Source organism: Danio aesculapii, chromosome 24, assembly GCF_903798145.1.
Source record: "Danio aesculapii chromosome 24, fDanAes4.1, whole genome shotgun sequence".
Taxonomy (NCBI): Eukaryota; Metazoa; Chordata; class Actinopteri; order Cypriniformes; family Danionidae; genus Danio; species Danio aesculapii.
This window is the reverse complement of record NC_079458.1, coordinates 3,542,714-3,569,162: the sequence shown is the minus strand read 5'-3', so window position 1 is coordinate 3,569,162 and position 26,449 is coordinate 3,542,714. Positions and strand designations below refer to the sequence as shown.

General features: G+C 36.2%; 1 protein-coding gene across 1 annotated transcript in view; it reads right to left on the bottom strand.

Annotated features, from left to right (window-relative positions):
* Positions 1-2,352: 2,352 nt before the first annotated feature.
* Positions 2,353-26,449, bottom strand: part of LOC130218595 (ankyrin repeat and fibronectin type-III domain-containing protein 1) — a 173,625-nt gene continuing 149,528 nt past the window's right edge. Inside the window, exons 16-24 of the mRNA XM_056450830.1 lie at positions 26,095-26,214; positions 24,405-24,623; positions 18,314-18,480; positions 17,796-17,946; positions 17,084-17,252; positions 13,321-13,487; positions 11,508-11,712; positions 10,715-11,277; positions 2,353-6,768 (exon numbers count right to left, since the gene is read on the bottom strand). Coding sequence (XP_056306805.1) covers positions 6,442-6,768; positions 10,715-11,277; positions 11,508-11,712; positions 13,321-13,487; positions 17,084-17,252; positions 17,796-17,946; positions 18,314-18,480; positions 24,405-24,623; positions 26,095-26,214 — 2,088 coding nt within the window. The 3' untranslated portion in view covers positions 2,353-6,441. The remainder of the gene's footprint in view (positions 6,769-10,714; positions 11,278-11,507; positions 11,713-13,320; positions 13,488-17,083; positions 17,253-17,795; positions 17,947-18,313; positions 18,481-24,404; positions 24,624-26,094; positions 26,215-26,449) is intronic.

Genomic DNA, 26,449 nt, shown 5'->3' with positions numbered 1-26,449 from the left:
GCAGCTGGAAGGGCATCCGCAGCCTAAAACATATGCTGGAATAGTTGGCAATTGATTCCGCTGTGGCGACCTCTGAAATAGAGACTAAGATGAAGGAAAATGAATGAATGAACACAATATTTCAGTCAATTTAAGACATTTTAAGACCTGAAATTTAGTTTTTGACATTTAAGACATGTTAAGACCCTGCAGACCCTGATAAAATGTGTTTTTCTTCCCAACAAACTACTAACCATTTCTTTATGAAGAGAATTAAAGGCACGGTTTCCCAAATAAATGAAAACGGCACCATTAGGAGTTCCTGAATCTTCCTGTATCTGCTTACTTTACTTTTCTGAATCAGTTTCACACACAATTCTTCTTTAATGTTCTACTTAACAGAAAGAAAACATTTCTATACTGGACAAGCTGAGGGTTAGTGACTCCACGTATGTCATTTGTGGGTGAACTGTGCCTTTAAATATTGCTCTGTTACCTGGATGTGGCTCTCTGATAGCAGACGCATACACTGCACTGCAGAAGCACACAATAACTGCTGGAGCTGTGAAGGAAATGATCATATTAATACACACACACACACACACACACACACACACACACACACACACACACACACACACACACACACACACACACACACACACACACACACACACACACACAGCAGCTGCTCAAAACTATGCTTTCATCAAATGGACAGCCATAAGACTATGAGCTCATACTAGGAACATGTGCACACACACACAACACACATGCACACACACACATGGACATACATGACACACACCACACACTTATGCACACATAAATACAACACAACACAACACACACACATGCATACACAAACTCAAGACACACAACAAACATACATAACAATGCACACGCACACCACATACTTAACTGCACATTCACGGACACATACAGATACACACAACGTGCACACATACATGCGCACAACACATACTGTACATACAGACACTCATGCATACCACACATGGACACACACACACACAAAAAACATGTAAACAAGCACATATCGATATGCATGCACACACACACACACACAGACACACACTTATACAGACACGCATACAACAAACACACATACATATAAACACACATACACATTACCTGCAACACACAACACACATGCGCACACATGGTCATCAAACATGTAAACAACAAACACACATACAAACACTAATAAACACACAACAAACACACAAATACACAAGCACACACACAAAACATATGCAACACACAACACACGTGCACACACAAACACACATGCATACATCACATACATAAACATGCAAACATACATAAACACAAAAATACAAACACACATACACATTACATGCAACACACACACACAAAACACGCAAACAACAAACACAAAGATGAGCGCGTACACACACAGAGACAAAAAAACACACACACACAAACATGCACAAAACACTCACATACACAACAAACACGCATACAAACACAGATAAACATTACATGTAACACACACACACATCAAACATGCAAACAATCACACATAGATGCATGCGTACACACACACACACACACACACACACACACATGCAAACAACACTCACACACACATACACAAACATACAAACACACATAAACATTACATGCAACACGCACCCACACACACCAAACACGCAAACAACACACACAAACATGCACACAACACTCGGACACACAACAAACACACATACGCACAAACATACAAACACACATACACATTACATGCAACGCGCAACACACACACACACATAAAACATGCAAACAAACACACAAAGATGCATGCGTACACACACAGACAAAACACACACACACACGCACACACAAACACACCCACACACACACAATACTCACATACACAACAAACACACATACACACAAACATACAAACACTCATACACATTACATGCAACACGCAACACACACACACACACAAAACACACAAACAAACATACAAAGATGCATGCGTACACACACAGACAAAAAACACACACACACATGCAATACTCACATACACAACAAACACACATACACACAAACATACAAACACAAATAAACACTAAATGCAACACGCAACACACACACACCCACACACATAAAACACGCAAACAAACATACAAAGATGCATGCGTACACACAGACAAAAAACACACACACACACACACACACACACAACAAACACACATACACACTACATGCAACACACACACACACACACACACACACATACAGTACAAACACGCGCACAACACAAACATCAATATACACACTCACACACTCTTATCCCCAAAAAAACAGTCATGATGTGCAGCAGTGTTTAGCGTTTGAGCTTGAGTGTGTATTTATGTCCGTCAATCTGTCAAACGCACATCCGAGCTACAGTGTAAAATATTATTGCACCAAAAAAACATTTACATCCCACAGGAGTGTGTGTCCGTCAGCGGCCAAACAGACAGCAAACACACAATATCAACAATAAACCTCACTACGACACCAAACCCCCCTTTCCTTTTACAAATCAACATCAAAAACAGGAGGAGCGTGTGTGCGTGTGTGTGTGTGTGTATGTATCAGCAGCTACAGTCCGTCTTGCCTGCATTACTCCTTCAGTTCAATACATTTGTCTATAAACAGTCAAACAAAAACCTCTTCATTGGATAAAGCTTCAGTTCTCGTTCTCCAGTGCACCTCCAGTGTATTTCCAGGATTCACAGTAAACATGTACAGTTCGGTGTCCTGAGGAAGAATGCGTCGACGGAAATAATCGTGACTTAATGCTTATTGGCTGATTTCAGACCAGCACCAGCAGACTGTAAACATTTCACTTCTGAAAACCAATGGAAGAGCTGAACAAGAAGAAAGTGGCACACAATACTAAGATCATTTAAGATATGGATCCACGGATTCAGATGAAGTCAACATGAAATACATTTACAACCTTTTAACCTTATTATTGACGTTGAAGCCGATATTTAAAGGTGCAGTGTGTAAGTTTGACACCCGGTGGCTGAACTAGGTATTGCACTCCTGGATCAAAACACATTTTCACTTGGCTCCTCCTCTGGCCAGTCAACGCAAGCGCAGGTTGCCAGATTGACATGAGTGTGCAACACTTCTGGTCTCGTTCCTGTCTATTGATTTTTAGATGTTAAAAACAGCTGGCTATGCTGATTCAGATAGATATTTTCTTTACTCTTTATATGTAGTCATGAACCTAGCTGTTTGTAGAGCAACAGCACACTTCCGGATTACAGAATAAGGTCAATAACTTGATGTATTTCTCAGTGCATTTTAGAGGATGTAGATATTCCGTTCAAAAGTTTGGGATTGACATGATGTATTAAATTTTTTTTTATTTATATATATAATAAAGTCAATAATATTGAATAGTATTACTCTTCAGAACAGCTGTTTTGTATTTATGTACATTTAAATATTTGATTTATTTCTGGCGTTCAAAGCAGATTTTGCAGTATCACTGAGTGTGACGTGTTCATTCAGATTTGCTTCCCAACGAATATTTCTGATTATTAGCAATTTGGTGCTTTCAGATAAAAGAAAGTGTGTGACCCTGGACCACAAAACCAAATTTAAGTTGCCAGTAGTCAAAAATACAGAGCATGTTTCAAAATGATTGTTTTTTTCCTTCATACCGAAAATCATTAGACTATTGAGCAAAGATTTGTACTGCAAATATATCAAAATGTCATTTTTAAATTGGTAAATCTTAAGAAATTAAGAAAGAACAATACATTATTTCAGTGTTTAGATTTCTCAGATTCATCCTCAGATTTCAGATTCTCAAATATCTCAGCCAAATATTGTCCATAGCTATCAAACTATTGTTAAACTTATTTATATTTATGTCTCAGAAAATGTATAACTCTCAATTCATTTTAAAAAATTGAGGTTCGTGACTGGTTTGGGGCAGCACGGTGGCTCAGTGGTTAGCACTGTCGCCTCGCAGGAAGACCGTCGCTGGTTTGAGCCCGGGCTGGGCCAGTTGGCATTTCTGTGTGGAGTTTACATGTTCTCCCAATGTTGGCATGGGTTTTCTTCAGGTGCTTCAATTTCCCCCACAGTACAAACACATGCACTATAGGGGAATTGAATGAACTAAATTGGCCGTAGTGTATGTGTGTGTGTGTGTGTGTGTGTGTGTGCATGCGTGCGTGCTTGCGTGTGTGTGTGTGTGTGTGTGAATGAGTGTGTATGGGTGGGTGCTGGAAGGGCATCCACTATGTGAAACATATGCTGGATTAGTTGGCGGTTCATTCCGCTGTGGCGACCCCTGAAATAGAGACTGAGCCGATGGAAAATGAATGAATGAATGATTGTTTTTTTATGGTCCAGGGTCACACATGACTTATTTAAAACTCTTATATAATCTCATATAATAATTTAATTAAAACACTGTGTTTGATATGAACACAATGTAAATGATAACGAGCTTAAAATCACCATACACATTCTGGATTGATGATATTTTACAAATATAGCATGTCAAGTCATTTGATAAACCTTTTTTTAATATCACAATATACTGTCCATCACAGAAAAGACTATATTGCAATGTCAGATTTTCCCCAATATATCACTCAACCCTGCTGCTTCATGTTTCTGTATAATCTGTGATTATTTATTTATTCAGAATGTTAAACAGCATTTTAAACATCACGAATAATTAAATATATTACAGATTCTACAGAAACATGAATAAAAAACAGTCATTTGAAATAAATTATATACTGTACGTCTTAAATACAAATGAATGCATTCTTGGCAAATAAATATTGATATTTCTTTAAAAAAATATTGATCCCAAACTTTTGAATGGTGGTAGCCTATATACTATTACATTTTAATGATTGTATATGAAAATATGTGAAAAATAATGTTCTTTTTTTTGTTTATAACAGTACAAGACCAGGAAAATATAGTAATTAAGCTTAATGGTCACACTTTACAATAAAGTTTCATTAGTATTTACTAACATGATCTAATGACGAACAATACGTCTACAGCATTTATTAATAATAGTTCATCATTTACTAATGCATTATTAACATCCACATCGATGCTTGTTAACATTAGTTAATGCACTGTGAATTAACATGAACTAACAATGAACAACTTTCCATTAACTAACCTGAATAAAGAAGAGCAAATGCAGTAATAAATGTGTTTGTTATTCATGTTAATAAATACATGAAGTAATACAACCTTATTGTAAAGTGTTCCCAGCTTAATATAATGATTTCATGTTGACTTTAGGCAAAGTTCTCCTAAAAAGGAAAATTCTGTCATCATTTACTCACTACTTGTGTTCTGCTGAACAAAAAAAAAGAGATAATTTGAAGAATGTTTCAGTTGCAGGATTCTAAGCATTATATTCACACAAAACAGAATGATATTGAAGAACAGGTGTATGGTATAATTTTATAATACCAAATTTGCAAAAATAAAAGCACAAAACAAAACAGAAACAAAATCTTCTTTGCGGGGGCGGCTCGAGTGGATTTTTAATACTTTTGAAAGACAGATTTAAGACTAATTGAGGCCTTATATTTTTATTATATGGAATTTAAGACTGTTTATGCATCCGCAGACACCCTGAAAGCGGTAACCATTGGCTTTCATAGTATGTTTTTATCTGCAGTTGTGAATTGAAGAATAGATAGACCAGGAGAATATTTGGGGCATTTTCAAAGCAGAATCCTTCGATGAGAACTCGCCGTCTCTGTGTCGTTCAAAAATCTAAACTACTGCAGCCTGGTATTCAGTTAAATACACAATTTAGGGGACAGTGCTTATTAATAGAAACAAAAACTGCCATTACATGTTTAGTTGAAAAATCAAAGCCAATATTGTTTCTGGGTCTTGCCTGAAAGTTTCACCCGGCCATTCGTTAGACAAAAGACACAGCAGTGCCTCGAACTTACAATTTCCATTACTTTGGAAACATCATACTGTATTTCACACATAGAAAGTCAGACCTGATCCCTCAGAATGCATCCTACAATGTAAAAACATAATTTAAATATTTTTAAAAAATTGTAATACCCCACTGCTATGGTTACCGGTTTCCAACATTCTTCAAAACATCTTCTTTTGTGTTCAACAGAAACAATGTTCACTTCTGTTTGACCAACTCTTTGTTTTGATCTGCTATGCTTCCTATATTCCGACATTCTTCAAAATATCTTCTTTTGTGCTCAACAGAAACAATGTTCACTTCTGATTGACCCAACTCTTAGTTGACTTAACTCATAGTAGTGGTTTTCCCATAAAAAATGCAGTGACTTTATGAAGAATAACCTCAGTATAGTGCAGATGAAGCACCTCACCGTGAACCTTCAGTAGTAAAAGCCCATGATCCAGTGTGTGTGTGTGTGTATTTACAGGTCAGACAGTAGTGGCTCTGCTGTACTGCAGTGCGAGTGGTGAATACTCCTTGAAGCGGACGCAGAGTTTCCCGCGTGTCCAGGGGTTTTGCAGTGTAAGCGGGCAGAAATCGTCCTGCAGCCACTTCTCTCGTCCCTCCACCAGCAGAACCAGGCCAAAGTGCTGGAGCTGCTCGCTGCTGTACACACACACGTCAGAGGACACACACTGATCGGCTGCACACGAGCACTGATGAGTGGCCTTCTGGAGGTGACGACACACTGCGTTCATCTCTTGAACCACCAGACGAACCAGCTCTGCAGCACACGTCTCTGGAGTCACACGCAACTGCAACACACACACACACAGAAGCATGCACGCACTATTTAGTGAACTTAAAGGGATAGTTCACCCAAAAATGAAAATGTACTCACTATTTACTCTCTCTCCTCAAGTGGTTCCAAAGCTTTATGAGTTTCCTTTTTTCTGTTGAACACAAAGGAAGATAGTTGGAAAAATGTTACCATTGACTTCCATAGTAGAAACAAACATTATGCAAGTCAATGGTTACCGGTTTCCAACATTTTTCAAAATATCTTCTTAATAACAGAAGAAACTCATAAAGGTTTGGATAGTTCACGCAAAAATGAAAATTTACTTATTTACTCTCCCTCAAGTGGCTCCAGATCTTTATGTTTCTTTTCTATCTGTTGAAAACAAAGGAAGATATTTGGAAAAATGTTCCCACTGACTTCCTTAAAAACAAATACTATGGAAGTCAATGATTACCAGTTTCCAGCATTCTTCAAAATATCTTCTTTCATGTTCAACAGAATAGAGGAACTCATAAAGGTTTGGATAGTTCACCCAAAAATTTTTATTTACTTTTACTCTCTCCTCAAGTGGTTCCAAAGCTTTATGAGTTTCTTTTTTTCTGTTGAACACAAAGGAAGATAGTTGGAAAAATGTTACCATTGACTTTTATATTAGAAAAAACAAACATTATGCAAGTCAATGGTTACCGGTTTCCAACATTTTTCAAAATATCTTCTTAATAACAGAAGAAACTCATAAAGGTTTGGATAGTTCACGCAAAAATGAAAATTTGCTTATTTACTCTCTCTTGAGTGGCTCTAAGCAAGGCTTTATGAGATCCTTTCTTTCAGTTGAACACAAAAGAGGATATTTGGAAAAATGTTACCATTTGTGACTTCCATAAATCAAATACTATGGAAGACAATGATTACAGGTTTCCAGCATTTTTCAAAACATCTTCTTTCGTGTTCAACAGAGAAAAGAAACTCATAAAGGTTTGGATAGTTCACCCAAAAAATTAAAATTTACTTATTTACTCTCCCTCAAGTGGCTCCAAATCTTTATGTTTAGTTGTATCTGTGAAAACAAAGAAAGATATTTGGAAAAATGTTCCCACTGACTTCCTTAAAAACAAATAATATGGAAGTCAATGATTACCGGTTTCCAGCATTCTTCAAAATATCTTCTTTCCTGTTCAACAGAATAGAGGAACTCATAAAGGTTTGGATAGTTCACCCAAAAATTTTTATTTACTTTTACTCTCTCCTCAAGTGGTTCCAAAGCTTTATGAGTTTCTTTTTTTCAACACAAAGGAAGATAGTTGGAAAAATGTTACCAGTGACTTCCATAGTAGGAAAAACTCATACTGTGGAAGTCAATGGTTACAGGTTTCCAACATTCTTCTAAAAATCTTCAAATGTGAAACAGATTTGGAACAAGCAAAGGAGGAGTAAATGATGACAGAATTTTCAGTTTTAGGTGAACTATCCCTTTAATCAAATGCACTGGTGTTGTAACAACAACAAAAACTTTCAACTGACCAGAAGTAAACTTTACATTTATTTTCATCTCCTGAATTTGATTAAATGTAGCAAACAGGATACAAAATATAAAAATGACAGTTTTATTATTATATAATATTAAATGCATTTTTAATCTCATAAAATAAATGATTTCTGGGTTGTTGCAATACGGAAATACAATGAATTAAATTATATTAATAATACATATCTGGACATATCTGACTTTTATGAACATTAAAGTGCTGTATTGTCTGGGTTGGTGTTGTATATTATGCTACAAAAACCTTGTAATAAACTGCCAGCACATTTGCCGTTGACTTCGAGTCTTGGCTGGGTCAGTTGTCATTTCTGTGAGGAGTTTGCATGTTCTCCCCATGTTGTCATGGGTTTCCTCCAGGTGCTCTGGTTTCCCCCACAGTCCGAACACATGTGCTATAGGGGAATTGAATAAACTAACTTGGCCGTTGAGTATGAGTGTGTGTGTGTGTGTGTGTGTGCGTGTGTGTGTGTGCGTGTGTGTGTGTGTGTGTGTGTGTGAGAGAGTGTCTAGGTGTTTCCCAGAACTGGGTTGCAGCTGGAATGGCATCCGCTGTGTAAAACATACGCTGAAATAGTTGCTGGTTCATTCCGCTGTGAAGACCTCTGATTAATAAAGGGACTAAGCTGAAGGAAAATGAATCAGTGAATGTAGAGTTGAATTTTCAACATCAAATGCCATGAGAGCAGAGATCAACATCCCATAATGCAATTCACAATAGTAAATAAACAGAAAACTCTTTGTGAATCACAAAATATGGAAACTGTTAATAAACAGATATGTTTCAGACGGAAAAAAGACAGTGTGAACACAAACCAACAAAGAAGGTGGCAAGGGGGACAATCGAACTTGAGTACAGTCCAGGCAATAGACTGATTTCACACGGCCGCCATTTTTAAAAGCGAAATCGAGGCCGAGGTTGGAAGCAACCCGGAAGTATCGTTGGGAGTTACATAGGAATGTTGTGTACCTGGCTGTATATCTTATCAGCGAAGATAAAGTGACACAAACGTATAATTTCACCGCCTTCCGAGTGACCCGAAGGTCCGTTGTGAATGAATGGTGAAAATAAAAGGGATATCAGAGCTCATTTTCAGCTAAGTTAAGGGGAATGGCGCTAGTTAGCTAACGTTTTCTTTCCCAAACACATGTTGTAGATGCCATTTATCAAACTCAAGTTAATTAACTGAATCGTTCACTATATTAGACTTGCCACAATACTGAATTTAAAGAAAAAATGTCACTTTCCTGCTAACATTTAAGGCACTGTTGATGGCTTACTTAAAGCAGTGCTGATTTGCCGTTGTGTTCACGTGCTCAACAGAAATGATTGTGATTGGCCGAGAAGGTCATCAGTTCCCTCTCCGCTGTTTACCGAGCACAAACACAGATGAGCCGAGCGATCTGCTTGATGACTCGACTGATCTTCACGGATGCTTCGCGCTCCAGTCTCCGTGTATCTGTGTTTGCACTGGGTGAAGAGCGGTAAGCTGAATGCAAACACAGATACACGGAGACTGGAGCGCGACGCAGCTGTGAAGATCAGTCGAGTCATACGCGCTCAGCAGTGCTTCAATGTTAGTGGGAAATGGACAGTTTTAAAACTTCAGTAGCGGGACAACACTATTACAGACAACACGAGGGTGTACTACAGAGGACTGCAGTGTTTTATCACTCAACGGGTTACAAAGGCTGAAGCAGGGAAGCGTCCACACGGTGTTTAACTGGTGCCATGAACTGAAGCCTAGGAGGACACTTGAGCGTATTACTCTTACAGAGCTTGTGATGTTGTTTAATGCTAAATTGCTTTTAATTGTTTAAAATTAAACTTACTGAATGATATTAAAGTGATGTTTACACCATTTCTGCATTTTGAAATCTCTGCAACAGCTGGAGGTTTGTAGTCCACAGCATGTTACTGCAATGTTTACAGTGCTGGTCCTATACTTCCAGCTTTCTTCCCATCGCAGCCTTTGGTTCTTTAAAATGGCGGCCGCGTAAAATAAGCGTATTGAACCAGTATATTTCTCAGTATATAACAAGTATATTTCTGGGTTCAGAAAGTTCTCAGAAGACACAGTAGGATTATCCTAAATTAGACTTATTTGATCTGTTTTTTAAAGGTAAAGAAAGTTATACAGTGGGTTAATTGCAGAGCTCCTCTATTTAAGAAAAGAAGGCAAAAACACCCCCTGCAAGTTCTGAAAGAGATCAAGCCTCAGCAAAGGTATAGAAAAGTAACGCAAAAGTAACTCAAAAGTAACGTAATGCATTACTTACCCTAAAAAGTAACTAAGTAATGCAACCAGTTACTTTTTTAGGGAGTAACTCAATATTGTAATGCATTACTTTCTAAAGTAACTTTCCCCAACACTGGTTATCAGGATATGAGATGACTCATGAGATTTTTATGGCTTACTTTGACGCTGGTGTCTTTGGGTAAACCGGTGCGGTATTGTGGGTAAACTCTCAGTGTGCTGTGACACGGTCTATGGGGAGACCCAGCTGGGGGGGCGGAGAGTCTCTGCACGCCGCTGTCCTCTGATAGGGTGCGCACTGGTGAGGGGCGGGGCTCGGGGGTAGAGAAACACAGATCAAAAGAGGCAGGGCGTGTCCAGCGCATCTGATTGGAGGAGGCGGTGTGTGTGGGCGTGGTCGGTGGGTACTCCAAGCTGCTGGTGCGAACGCAGAGCGCCGTCCTCTTCTCCGTCACACGTAAGAGCTCGATCTGACGGCTCGGCAAGATGAAGTCACTGTCCAACACACTGATGTGCTCGCGGCGGCTCACCGGCTGCAGGACGTCCGGCTGACAGGAGCGTGGGGACGACTGGGATGAGGACGACGGCGGAGATCTGAAGCTGGAGGGAGACAGAGGAAGAAGATCCAGCTCTCTGGTGCTGGGGGTCACGCTGGAGCTGTACTCGCTGCTGTCGGTGGTCAGAAACACGTCCGACGTGTTGTCTTCGTCCGACAAATGGGAATCTACACACACAGACACACACAGAAAGAGAGAGAAATAAAAAAAATCTGTCATTATGTAATCCACTATACACTATGTATATGCATCCAATCAGCACACAGCAGAAAAAAAGACCACGCCCACTGTTTTTTCATTTAATATTGCGTTTCTCTAGGAACTGCGTCACAATACGCTTAAAAAAAGGTCACAGCTTCCTGTTCATGGAGACTTTAATAATGATGAACGCTCTCACCAGTGTGTTTGCGTGTGTTTTCCGGCGAAGGGCTTGGCGAGGGCAGGAAGTCCACCTGAGAGGAAGTGGAGGCTGGTTTCTCTGGGATGGTTTCTTTAGTGAAGTCTATGATCCAGGCCAAACTCACACCAGAACTCTGATGTTTGTATCTGGCAGACTGGAGGATCACCATCCACCGCGCATCACGCCACAGCTCCTCCATATGCTGAACACACACACACACACACAAAACAAAAACTCTGTCACTTCCAAAAATACTAGTTTTGTCATTTATTGGCTGTGTATTATTTTCTTATGGTCTTTTAATTTGTATTAACATAATAATTAATTTATTATTTAGAGTTTTTACTATTTACATTTTTGTATTATTATTTTGTGTAATTATTATTATTATTATTATTATTATTATTATTATTATTATTATTATTATTATATAACAGGATTTTCATTCATTCATTCATTTTCCTTCAGCTTAGTCCCTTTATTCATCAGAGGTCACCACAGCGGAATGAACTGCCAACTATTCCAGCATGTGTTTTACATGGCGGATGCCCTTCCAGCTACAACTCATTACTGGGAAACACCCATACACAATCATTCACACACACACACTCATACACTACAGCCAATTTAGTTTAATCAAATTGCTAACTGACCCAGCCGGGACTCGTCGAACCAACAACCTTCTTGCTGTGAGGTGACAGTGCTAAACACTGAGCGACCATGCCGCCCTTAACACAATTTTTTTAATCCAATTTATTTAAAATAAATTTTAATAATGTTTAATATTATTATTATTTATTATTTTTAGGTTGCAGTAATTTACATGCTTGTTTTATAAGTTTGTGTAATTATTATTATTATTATTATTATTATTATTATTATTATATTTATTATTATTATTATTATTATTATTATTATTATTATTATTATATTTATTATTATTATTATTATTATTATTATATTTATTATTATTATTATTATATTTATTATTATTATTATTATTATTATTATTATCAATAATACTAATAATATTGATAATTTTGTCTGTTTTTATAATGAACTAAAACCATACATTTACTTAGACTGAATTAAAAAAAAAAAAAAAAAAAAATATATATATATATATATATATATATATATATATATATATATATATATATATATATATATATATATATATATATATATATATATATATATATATATAAAAATATTTCTATTTGTTTTGATTATTTAGACAGTTGCCAAAGCAGTATATCTCATTTCCATTTAGTTCAACATGAAAACAATATAACTCAAAACATTGCCAAAAACGATAACATCTTAATACATTTATAAAACAACTGTAAGCAAATGAAAAAGCAAATAAAAAATGATACAAGATATACAGAGATTTCTTTTTCCACATCTGTATACATTAAGATACAATGAGCTAACCCTATACATGTGTGCAAATGTATCTTGTTTCACATTGCACATATCAAATAAAATCATTTTCACGTTACAAATAACACGAATTATTATTTCCACATACACATTAGATACTTTCATTGAATAACTACAAGACAAAACCCTTTCCCCCCCCACTAAATCGCTGTAATTCAGCATTGGATTTATTGTTGGATTTTGATTTGAAATGTCAGCTCGGGCTGTGAACTCTTCTCACACCGGCTGATCTCGCATCTATTAAAGTGGATGCTGTAAATTCCTGAGGGTGAACAGTTTGTTCTGCTTTTTATTGCGCTTTACTGTCATCAGTTTCACCTATGAAAGCTGAAGCGCAGCGGTGGCAGAAATAGGACAGAAATACCTGCAGATACTCCTCCACCTGCTGGTGTTTCTGCTTGGCGGAGAAGAGCTCGGACTCTGAGAAAGCCTCGCGCAGAGACTGCTGGGACATCAGAGACTCCAGAGCCAGAAGAGCTGACGCTCGACAGTACAGAGAGATGAAACTGGATGAGTACGACTCAAAATGAACTGAAGAGAGAAACAGAAAGAGAGAAAGAGAGAGTATAATTATTATTTTCATCAATATTGTTTTTTTGAAGTCAGAAATATTAGCCCCACTTTTTTTTCCCCAATTTCTGTTTAACGGAGAGAAGATTTTTTTCAACACATTTCTAATCATAATAGTTTTAATAACTCATTTCTAATAACTGATTTATTTTATCTTTGTCATGATGACAGTAAATAATATTAGACTAGATATTTTTCAAGACACTTCTATACAGCTTAAAGTGACATTTAAAGGCTTAACTAGGGTAATTAGGCAGAATAGGGTTATTAGGCAAGTTATTGTATAACAATGGCTTAAAGGGGCTAATAATTTTGACCTTTAAATGGTTCATAAAAAAATTTAAAACTACTTTTATTCTAGCAGAAATAAAACAAATAAGACTTTCTCCAGAAGAAAAAATATTATCAGACATACTGTGAAAATTTCCTTGCTCTGATAAACATCATTTGGGAAATATAAAAAAATAAAAATAATTTCAAAGGGGGGCTAATAATTCTGACTTCAACTGTATATATATATATATATATATATATATATATATATATATATATATATATATATATATATATATATATATATATATATTAGGGGAAAGTAAATTAAATAAGTGAATAAATAGATAAATAAATAAATTAAAGTAGTTACATTAATTAGTTACATCAACAAAAACAATAATGTGCTACCTGCTTCTTGGTTATTGTGGTTTTAGTTGTGCTGAGGTTGAACCAATGAGTCTAGTTTAGGGCACGACAATATCGGAGTAAAAATGCAAAAGTGAAAGCTAATTCTGACCATACAATGATTTCTTAAATAAGTGATGTTTTATAAACAAATTTCAGGAGAAGCACGCGCAGAAGTTTCAGTATCAAATACTTCATAGACAATTATTCTATTATCCAATCAGTTCTTGACCAAACCCCTATATATACCAAAGCTGTCTTACCTGCAGCATCTTACGACTTTAGCATCCCTCCACCACCCCGTCACCTCACCTCTTAAGCATTACAATCCCGGGGGGAGCATTCTGGGGCCGGGCTAGATACTTTGCTCGAATCCCTATTCCTCTCTGTTTCCTGATAAGAGGAATAACTCGAGTTTGGGTGTCTTCCCCGAGCTCAGAGCCCTCTCCCCGGACAGCACGCCAAATACGCTTTATTCTGAAACTATTGCAAGTGTGAACTCGTGAATTACTTTAAGAAGTGTTAAATCATCAAAACAATTTAGCAGTGGCCTCCAATGAGTATAAAACTTATGAGATGAGCCTCTGAGAGAGAAAACTTAACATGTCGTGCACCCAGACTTTGATTGAGGGTGGATGGCGTGATTTCCACATTAAGAGAATTCTCTTCCGAGCAACAAGGGAGGAAAAGGCGATGGCATTATTTTGAATGTTTGTGACATGAAAGTCATCTGGGGGTTTCCCCAACATAGTGATATGAGGGTTCGGGTTTAGATTAATGCCAAATATGTCTGAGATTGGCTTGAAAAATAACCGCCAGAACATGTGAGTGAGGTTGCATGGGGTCTGTGAACACCTAATACACTTGTTATCTAATTTGTCAGGATTTCATCAATATTGTTAATACTACTATTTGTTATATTGACTTTTTCCTCTGCTATGTACACTTTGGCACAATGTACCCATGTATGTCATGCCAATAAAGTGAATTGAAATTAAACTGAGAGAGAATTAAATTAAATTATTATGATATTTTGTTTCTATTTTTTTATTTAGGTCTTTTCATTCTTATTATTTTTTTCTCTATACATTATATTTCAAGATTTGGCAATACTGTATTTTTTACAGTCATGCCAATAAAGCAACTTTGAATTTAATTGAATTGAACTGAGAGAGAGAGAGAGAGAGAGAGAGAGAGAGAGAGAGAGAGAGAGAGAGAGAGAGAGAGAGAGAGAGAAAGAGAGAAATATACTGTTTATTATTATTTATTATTATTGTTTAACTTAAAATATTGATTGTTAAATATACCGTTTATTATTACTCATTCATTCACTCATTCATTCATTTTCCTTCAGCTTAGTCCCTTATTTATCAGGGGTCACCACAGTGGAATGAATCACCAACTATTTCATATGTTTTACGCAGCGGATGCCCTTCCAGCTGCAACCCAGTACTGGGAAACACCCATACACTCTAACATTCAAACACACACTCATACACTATGGTTAATTTTGTTTACCCACTTCACCTATAGCGCATGTGTTTAGACTGTGGAGGAAACCGGAGCACTCGGAAGAAACCCACGCCAACACGGGGAACATGCAAACTCCACACAGAACCAGTGACCTTCTTGCTGTGAGGCGACAGTGCTAACCACTGAGCCACCGTGCCACCCTTCATTATTACTTATTATTATTTTTATATATTTTTATAATTAGAATTATGTGATTTCAGAATTATTATTATAATTTAAACTTTATAAAAACATATATACATACATATACATATATTATTTATTTGAATTATTTTATCTTAAAATGCTGATTGGTTAATATATTTAATTATTGTTGTTTTTTTAAATTGCTACTATCATTTATTCATTCATTTTCTTTTTGGCTTAGTCCCTTTATTAATCAGAGGTCATCACAGCGGAATGAACCGCCAACTTATCCAGCATATGTTTTACACAGCGGATGCCCTTCTAGCTGCAACCCATCACTTGGGAAACACCCATACATTCACACCCATACACTATGGACAATTTCTTAGCTTACCCAATTCCCCCTATAGCTGCCTTTGGACTGTGGGGGGAAACTGGAGCACCCGGAGGAAACTCACGCGAGCACGGGGAGAACATGCAAACTCCACACAGAAATGCCAACTCCCACTGCGCCACCGTGACGCCCTGCTACTATCATGTCATTTGTTTTCATAAACATCACAAATGCTTTGGCAATACACACAGTGCTCAGCATATATAAGTACACCCCACACTAATCTCTCTTCTGAATTCATATTTTTAATAGGAAGCTATACAATATTATATTGGTGCATATACATGAGATAAGTCAGTACTGAAGCCAAATCTGGAGCTCATCGAACAAAATAACTTACGATAATGGTCCAAAAACTAGTACATTCACCTTTATATGTTATAGAAAAATATTAAATACAAATATTAAAAAGAGGAAAAATCAAGAGAAGCAAAAAAAGACAAAAAATTTGTTTTTTTTGCAATATTTTGCTTGAATTAAATTGTATTTTCTTTCAATTTCAAAATATGTTTGGTGACTAAAATATTATTTTAATAAATATATCTGTTTAATAAATCTGTTTTGTTTAAATGCACCAAATTACATTGCCTAAATTCACTGAGAAATGGAAAATTCACAGAAAAATATTCACTTTCAAAATAGGCTGTACTCAATTATGCTGAGCACTGTATGTACATTTGAATTGAATTAAGTAGGAGAAAGAGAGAAAGGAAGAGAGGACGAGAGAGAGAGAGAGAGAGAGAGAGAGAGAGAGCAGCGAGTAATGGAGAAAAGATGAATGTGAATGCTGACTGTGTGTGTGTGTGTGTGTGTATAGTCTCACCGAGCTCGAAGATCTGCAGTGGTAGAGTGAAGAAGCTGGAGCGTGGTGAGCACAGGTGGTTTTGTCCCGGTGGTGAACACACCTCCTCACAGGGTGGCAACAGCAGCAGGAAGGAGACTCCTTCACCCAGCTCCACCACCTCCTTCACATACACACGGAAGACCTGCGCCTGTACATCAGCCACAAACACACACACAAAAACAAACACATTACTGTCTGCCTGTCTGCTGTGTTTCTCTGTGTCCTATAGGGCTGCTATAGATCTTCGTAGAGACTAAAACTATAGCACTATATGGAGCCTTTTCACCTTTGCGTGATTCTCAGCATTGGACGTTGGTAAACTTAGAGCGCAGTGAATAGGAGAGTACAATAAATCATTAGTTCACAATCAAATTTGCTGGAATAATAAGAGAAAAATCTTTCAGTCAAGTGCATGCACAATTTCTGGTATTGGTGCATTGTTTTTTCCCCAGATAAAAGCCACTAATGCAATAGTATCTGGATGCAGACTTGGATTTGCAAGCTGAGACTGCACATCTCACGAATGCACTCAATGTGGCTAGTGTCGTCACTGTGAGGGGTGAGGTTAGGGGTTAAGGCATTAAAAAGCACTGCATGCAGCTCAGATAGCAAGTGCACCGAGTCTGCATCAAGACCCCACTCTACTAACTAGCGTACACAATCAAACACACTGTCGGTGAGGTGCACAAACCTGCTGGTTGGGAATGTTGACGTATGCGAGTAACTCTTTGGCGGCGGTTTGTAAGTCCAGCAGGAGGCGATGGGGAGCACTCTGAGTGTCATCACACACCTGCGCAGTGTCCTCCAGTGAACTCAGCGACTGAAGCCACTGCCATTCCTCCCTAACACACACACACACATTACATTACATACATTAACTACATATATAAAAAGGCAATATTAATAAAATTACATTTATACTGTGCACCTTAGTTTCAAACAATGAGTCCATATCTATAGTATCAATGCTTTTATAATTCTGAATCATTCATCTAATATGACTTTGGTTATGCAATCTGATCACTGTTGGTCAAAATGACTTCCTGTATCGTTCCCTATAACGCTGGGGCTGAATTCATCTTGAGCTAAAAGAGCCTGCACACCCTTGGACTGTGTCAAAAAGGGATGTGGTTTATCAAACTGACAAATTATTTACACTTATTACATATGTAGATGGACAAACACATGCATCAGATGAAGATGTGGTACCTGGAGACGTGGCCGTTGTCTCGTATCTTGACGTGGCAGAGCACGTTTGGGTGTTTGTGTGACACCAGGACTCGGATTTGGTCCACTGAGGTGTAGAGCTTCAGGTAACCCAGATACAGGCCTGGAGGCAGACACTTCCTGCTGCGCCGGTGATACGACAGCTTCTCCTACACACACATACGCAGACACTTGTAAAGCTGTTTTTATGGGAACTTCTCATAGACATAATGATTTTTCTACAGTACAGACTGTATATTCTCTCCCTCTAACCCAACACTACTCCCAAACCAACCCTGACAGCAAACAATATGCATTTTTTTCATTCATTCATTCATTTTCCTTCAGCATAGCCTCTTATTTATCAGGGGTCCCCACAGCGGTATGAACTGCCAACTATTCCAGCATATATTTTACAAAGCGGATGCCCTTCCTGCCTCAACTCAGTACAGGGAAACACTCATACACACTCATACACTATGGTCAATTTAGTTCATCCAATTCATCTATAGCACATGTGTTTGGACTGTGGGGGAAACTGGAGCACTTGGAGGGAACCAACACCAACACAGGAAGAACACGCAATAGACTCCACACAGAAACTCCAACAGGCTCAGCAGGGATTCGAACCAGTGACTTTCTTGCTGTGAAGCGACTGCTAACCACTGAGCAGCTGTACCGCCCCTACATTTTTACATTTTTTTATTTTAAATACTTCTTTCTGTGTGATTTATGAGCTGTTTTCCTCATAGAAAAAAAATGCCCGCACAAGGTCAACATTTACTGGTATTGCTATACTTCCCCAAAACATGAGGAATACAAGGAACCCAGACTCACACACACTCATAAATACATACAAGCTTGCTTTTTGATTAAGCAGGATCACATGTACATAAAAACTGACATTATTGCCAAATAAACACCAATCAGGATTATTTTCACTGACATTTTTTCTTCATTAAAATTAAATACTTAATTAAATTTTCTCAATTAAAGTATATTTTTAGGACCATTTTTCTTTATTTTTATAATTAATATTTGCATTTTCCCTTTTAACTGCCCTTTAAATACACTACTGTTTGCTTGCTTGATTTTAAGGATTAAATGTATACTTTATGCAAGGGTTTATTAATATATAAACAAAGGGTTAACTAATTCGTTTAACTAGGCAAGACATTGGATAACAGTGGTATGTTCAGTAATACTTTAGAATAATGGTCCATTAGTTAATGCTAGTTCATGTATTTACTAACATTAGCTAAGTATAAATAATCTTGTAAAGGATTTATTAATCATAGTACAACATTTACCAGTGCATTGTTAAAATCAAAAGTTGTGCTTATTAACATGAAATAATGCAATGTGAGTTCACATAAATTAATGTTATAGAACTTTATCTAACATTAAAGGTGCTGTGTGTAAGTTTTAGACTCTTCTAAAGCATAAAAATACCATAATATGTTTGCAGATATTTCAGAAACATGCTAAGTGAACATATTTCTCTGAAAAAAAATGCTGAAGTCAGATATTCTGCTTTGAAAATGTGCATTCTGTGCTGGAACGCTGCCTTTGCTTGCCCAAAGCCAGTTTAGCCAATTATATTTCAGCACCCCGGGTTTCCTTGCTGGAAAACTGCGTATTTCATTCATTCATTCAGAAAGGTTCTTAAAGCATGCGTCCGTGACCAAAATGTGACCTCGGGTGGACAGTAGCAGCCTCCAAAATGAGATGCAAATTCAGTTCCACATGAGGTGCTTATTAATTAGCAAATAATATAAATATTATGAGCGTAAACATTAGGTGTGCAGATTGCATTGTAACTGAGTGTCCTAACAACACGCTATGTGATGAGATATGCAGTGATGAGAAATTTGACAGTTTGCACCAGACGAAACACCACAGAAATCTAAATACAGCCATTCAGAAGCACAGAATATGCACTCACTCAGGAAATGGTAAGGTTTATAATTTATTTAATACATATTAAAGCTCTTTAACATTATTAAATGTACATGCTAAATCACTCATACATGTTTAGCTCTAAAGATTAGTTCAAATGGTTTATTTTATTTTGAGGTGAACTATCTGCTGCTTTCAGTATATGGCAATAAATGTCATGTAAAATAGCGTTCAAACTCACATTATTAGCATTTAACACTGATTAAAGCACACGAGGTGTACCTGAGGTGATCATTGTTTTCTGTTGTTCATCTGTGATAAATAGAAAACGTTTCTAATATATCAATTTGAGGTGTTGGTTAGAAAAAAACTCCTTTTAATATGGAAAATATTCCCTCTATCAGGTGCTGTTGCTTTAATTTAGAACACGCTTTAAATCACTCACTCCTGTCCTCAATCTGGCAACCCAAGCTTGCATTTGTTTTGATCCAGAAGTGCAATACCTAGTTCAACCACTGGGTGTCAAACTTACACACAGCACCTTTAACAAAGATGTATAAGTAAATGCTTGTTCGTGTTAGTTAATACATGAACTAACATTAACAAATGGATCATTATTTTAAAGCGTTACCATTTGTTCTGTAGCCAATCAAAAATAATAATTTCTTAAGGGGGCTAATAATATCGATCTTAGCAGTTTTTATATATTTTAACATTTTCATTCATTTGTTTTCCTTCATCTCTATTTCAGAGGTCGCCACTGCTGAATGAACCACCAACTATTCCAGCATATGTTATATACCCTTCCAGCCGCAACCCAGTACTAGGAAACACCCATACACATTCATTCTCACACACACACACACACACACACACTACTGAAAATTTTGTTTATTCAATTCCTCTATAGCGCATGTGTTTGGGGAAACCAGAGCACCCGGAGGAAACCCACGCCAACACGGAGAGAACATGCAAACTCCACACAGAAATGCCAACTGGAAAATGCTCTTAAAATGTCCTTGCTCTGTTAAAAACCTCTTGGGAAATTAAAAATTATAACATTTTCACAGGCGGGCTCATAATTTAGTCTTACTACATATAATCAGAGCACAATCTGAGGGGTGTGTGTCAAAAAAAAAGACAAAAAGCTTCCCCTCTATAAAGCCACCATCCTCCCTTATCTTCTATTTTAGTCATGTATAATGTAAAACGTAAGTAATGATACAAGAAAAGTTTCATTAAAGATAAATGCCACTAAGCAAAACATCTTAAATGTCCTAAAAATAACATGCTAGATTTTCCTAATGCTAAATATATTTGCTTATTTTTCTTTTGATTTTGGATATACAGTGTCTGGAACATTCTGTGTGGAGTCTGAAGCGCATGAATGATAGGAAATGGAAAAATGGGCAAAGCACACACACTCACACACACTCAGAGGTATGAAGAACTTCCTGCAATGGCCTGAAATTGACCCACGTTTATCATTTCTAAACTATTTGACTGAGAGACTGACTCTGGAGCCTTGTGGTTGTTGAGCTGTGGAACCACTTTCACCACACACACATACACACACACAGCATTACCACAGGGAAATTCTGAGGCGCTCAGACAAAACACAATGTTCACACAGAGGTTGATATTCCTGAGCAATTCAAATAGTCTGGAGTGTTTACAGCGTTCAGACTCAATCATCAAACCTACAACTGTACTGTTACGCTCCCACAATTCACTGCACTCCAGGAACAAGGCAGATATAGAGAGAAACATACATTCAGCACTCATTTTCAGGCTCATTCAGAAACTCGTCGAGTTCTGCATTCAGACACCATGATGAAAAAGCTGTCATTTTTTAGTCCAATGTTTTATTTAGATTGGTACTGCTTTCTGAAATGTAATACGGTGCATCAAAATAAGTTCACATCAATGAAAAGACACAATAAACACAAACATTTGGACACATTCGACTAATTTTTTTGTTTCTCATAATGATGAGTTTTGAACATAAAATATATCTATAATAAAAATATTACATCCTGAATTTTATTTAAATTGTATTTTTTAATTAAATTAGTGCAGAACCTATTTAAATGGGGGATAAATTGGAAGGAAAACAAATTAAATAAATTGACAAAAAAACTAAAGCGGGAAAAAATTGTGAGGGAAATGCTCTATAACTCCTAATAAACCTAAAGTCACCAGTGGTGTTTGTTTGTTTTCTGTCTGTCCTTCAGTTTGTCTGTTTGTGAGCTGCTTGTCTATTGTTTGTATGTTTGTTTTATTTCTTTTTTCCTGTCTGTTTGTTTTCTCAGTTTGATTGTTTTGTTTGTTTGTTTCTGTCTGTCTTTCTGTTTGTTTGTTTTGTATGTTTGTTGATTTGTTTTGATTTGTTTGTTTTCTGTCTTTCTGTTTGTTTGTTTGTTTTGTCTGTTTTTCAGTTGCTTGTCTGTTTGTTTTGTATTATTTCTTTTTTTCCTGCTTGTTTGTTTTCTCTGTTTTGTCTGTTTGTTGTTTTTTCCCTGTTTGTTTTGTCTATTTGTTTATTTGTTTTGTTTTTTTTGTTTATTTTCTTTCTGTCTGTCTTTCTGTTTGTTTGTTTGCTTGTTTGTTTGTTTTTTTCCTGTTTGTTGTTTAGTTTTGTTTGTTTTGTTTCTGTCTGTCTTTCTGTTTGTTTGTTTTGTCTGTCAGTTGCTTGTCTGTTTGCTTGTTTGTTTCTGTTTTATTTCTTTTTTTCTGTTAGTTTGTTTAGTCTGTTTGTTGATTTGTCTTGTTTTCTGTCTGTCTTTCTGTTTGTTTGTTTTGTCTGTCAGTTGCTTGTCTGTATGTTTGTTTGTTTCTGTTTTATTTATTTTTTTCTGTTAGTTTGTTTAGTCTGTTTGTTGATTTGTCTTGTTTTCTGTCTGTCTTTCTGTTTGTTTTGTCAGTTTGTTTGTTTTGCCTGTTTGTCAGTTGCTTGTTTGTTTGTTTTGTCTATTGATTTGATTTGTTTTGTTTGTTTGTTTCTTGTTTGTCTTTCAGTTTGTGTATTTTCTCAGTTTGTATGCTTGTCAGCTGCTTGTCTGGTTGTTTGTTTTATTTCTTTTTTCCTGTTTGTTTGTTTTCTGTTTGTTGATGTTTTGTTTTGTTTGTTTGTTTTTTTGTTTTCTGTCTGTCTGTTTTGTCTTTTTGTTTGTTTTGCCTGTTTGTCAGTTGATTATCTGTTTGTTGTTGTTTTTTGTTTTATTTCTTTGTTTCCTATTTGTTTGTTTTGTCTTTTTGTTTGTTTTGTCTTTTTGTTTGTTTTGTCCTTTTGTTTGTTTTGTCCTTTTGTTTGTTTTGTCTATTTGTTTGTTTTGTCCTTTTGTTTGTTTTGTCTATTTGTTTGTTTTGTCCTTTTGTTTGTTTTGTCTTTTTGTTTGTTTTGCCTGTTTGTCAGTTGATTATCTGTTTGTTGTTGTTTTTTGTTTTATTTCTTTGTTTCCTATTTGTTTGTTTTGTCTTTTTGTTTGTTTTGTCCTTTTGTTTGTTTTGTCCTTTTGTTTGTTTTGTCTATTTGTTTGTTTTGTCTTTTTGTTTGTTTTGTCTTTTTGTTTGTTTTGTCTTTTTGTTTGTTTTGTCCTTTTGTTTGTTTTGTCTTTTTGTTTGTTTTGTCCTTTTGTTTGTTTTGTCTATTTGTTTGTTTTGTCTTTTTGTTTGTTTTGTCCTTTTGTTTGTTTTGTCTTTTTGTTTGTTTTGTCCTTTTGTTTGTTTTGTCTATTTGTTTGTTTTGTCCTTTTGTTTGTTTTGTCTTTTTGTTTGTTTTGTCTGTTTGTCAGTTGCTTCTCTGGTTGTTTGTTTTGTTTTATTTCTTTTTTCTGTCCATTTTGTCTGTTTGTTAATTTGTTTTGTTTTTTGTTTCTGTCCATCTTTCTGTTTGTTTGTTTGTTTATTTGTTTGTTTGCTAGTTTGTTAGTTTGTTTTGTCTGTTTGTTGATTTGTTTTGTTTTGTTTCTTTACTTGTTTTCTGTCTGGCTTTCTGTTTGTTTTGTCTGTTTGCTTGTCTGTTTGTTCATTTGTTTGTTTATTTATTTTTGGGGGATCGTTGGCTTTGCTGTAAATAGTTTTAAATCTAAAATATAATCTAATGTAAACTAATATATCTATTTTTTGTAAAAGCACAATTATGATTTGCTTTTGCATATCAATATGACAGCTGCAGTGTGTGTGAGCCACTGACGTGCAGTGTGGAGAGGAGCGTCTCCAGTGCGCTGGGCTCATCAGATGAAGATGAGGAAGACCTTCGCTGAAGCTGGAATTTACTAACAGGAATCCAGCGCAGTCCCTCCAGCGGTGCGCACACACTCATGTCCTTCAGCAGCACCAGTACTGCATTACCGTGCTTGTCTTTAATGGGCTCGAAATACACCTGTCCCAGATCCACCGTGCCTAGCAGAGCCTGAGAAACACACAAGAGGGCAAATATTCCACTATTCTGTGATGCTGAAAATACAGACACCATATTTCTTCCATCATTTTTTGTGCACACAGCACTGATAAACTACAAGATTGCAAGATCAATCTTTTAGCCCGTGCGGTTTTCATTTGATGTGTGAATAAAATAAACATTTAATCTCATTTAATCATTTTCTTGGTCATTTTAAGCTACAATTCTTGCTAAGACTAAGACTAACTAAGACTCTTAATTCAATAATCTACTAATTTGTTGCTTATTAATAGTAAGCTGGTGCTGTCGTTGGGTTTACTGTAGGTATTAGGTAGGATTAGATTTTAGCTTAAGATTAGAAAATAAGTACTGATAAACAGTTAATATCTTAATATATTCCTATCTTAACAGGCAGGTAATAGGATTAATAGTGGGATTTGTCATTTTTGACCAAATTTGTTTTTAGTTTTTATACATTACATGCTTTTGCAATAATATTCAAAAAACGATTAGTGCATTTACTAAATAAACTAATTCAAATGATATATAATAATAATAATAACAAAGAAAAAAAAATTAAAAACAAACCAGGAACAAACAAAAACTCTCCTCCTGTTTAGTTAATGGTAATCTATTCCAAAATTATGAATATAATCATACTTAACAAAGTGCAACAAATATGATTTGTATTGAAAGGTTAAATAATATTTGAATCAAAAATGTCTCGGCTTTTAACCTCTGTTCATTTTGATCTCTAAGTTCATATAATAAATGTGGTTTTAATGTGTTTTAATCACATGTACTGTACTAAAAGTTAAAGCATCAAATAAACAAGAATGATTATACGATATGTGACCCTGGACCATAAAATAAGTATAATTCTTTTCATACTGAGATTTATGCATCACATAAAAGCTGACTAAATAAGCATTCCATTTATGTAAAATTGTCTGAGAGTGCAACAAATCAAAACAATTGAGAAAATCACCTTTAAAGCTGTCCATATCAACTTCTTAGCAATGCTCATTACATTCTGATATGTTTACATTAGAATATTAATATTTAGCAAAATATCTTCATGAAAGAAGATTATCTTTACTTAATATTCTAATGTTTTAATGAAAAATCAATAATTTTGGCACATTCAATGTATTTTGGCTATTGCCCCAAATATATTCATGCAACAGAAATCTTTGTGGTCCAGGGTCACATATAATCCCATATAATCTCTCATTTAGAGAAACTGTAATCAAAGTTATATTCATCTCACACGTTCAATTATCTAAAAAAAATAATAATAATGTTCTGCTATTGTATACATGTATTTTTACCCTTTGGCTGTTTTGATTGTTAAATATTGAACAAATAAAATCAGTTTAATAGAAGCTTTTCTTTTGTTTCTGTAATAACGCATCATCACTATAAACTCCAGAACGTTCTTCTGTCTGCTTTAGCCTGTTGTGGTAGCGTGCAGTTGATTCACCTGTAGTTGCGCTGCCGCCTGCAGCAGTTTGAGGCGGGTCTGAAGTGTGCAGGAGCTGCATGCATGAGCGGGACTGATACACTGCTGCATCCAGCTCAGCTCCTCCCACAGGTGACACACCTGAAAACAAGTGAAATCCTTTCATATGTGCATTTGTTTTTATGTTTGACATAATCTCAAATGAAGACAGGGAGGGACATATATTAGCTCCTCCTCTTTAAAAAACAGCCAATAGAGTTGCTTTTAATCAACGCTCTGCCAGTGATAGAGGTTGAGCTCAAGCACATCAAATAAAAAGCAAATGAGAAGGAGGAGAAGCATGTTGGATACTAGAGAGCATTTGATTGGTCAGAAG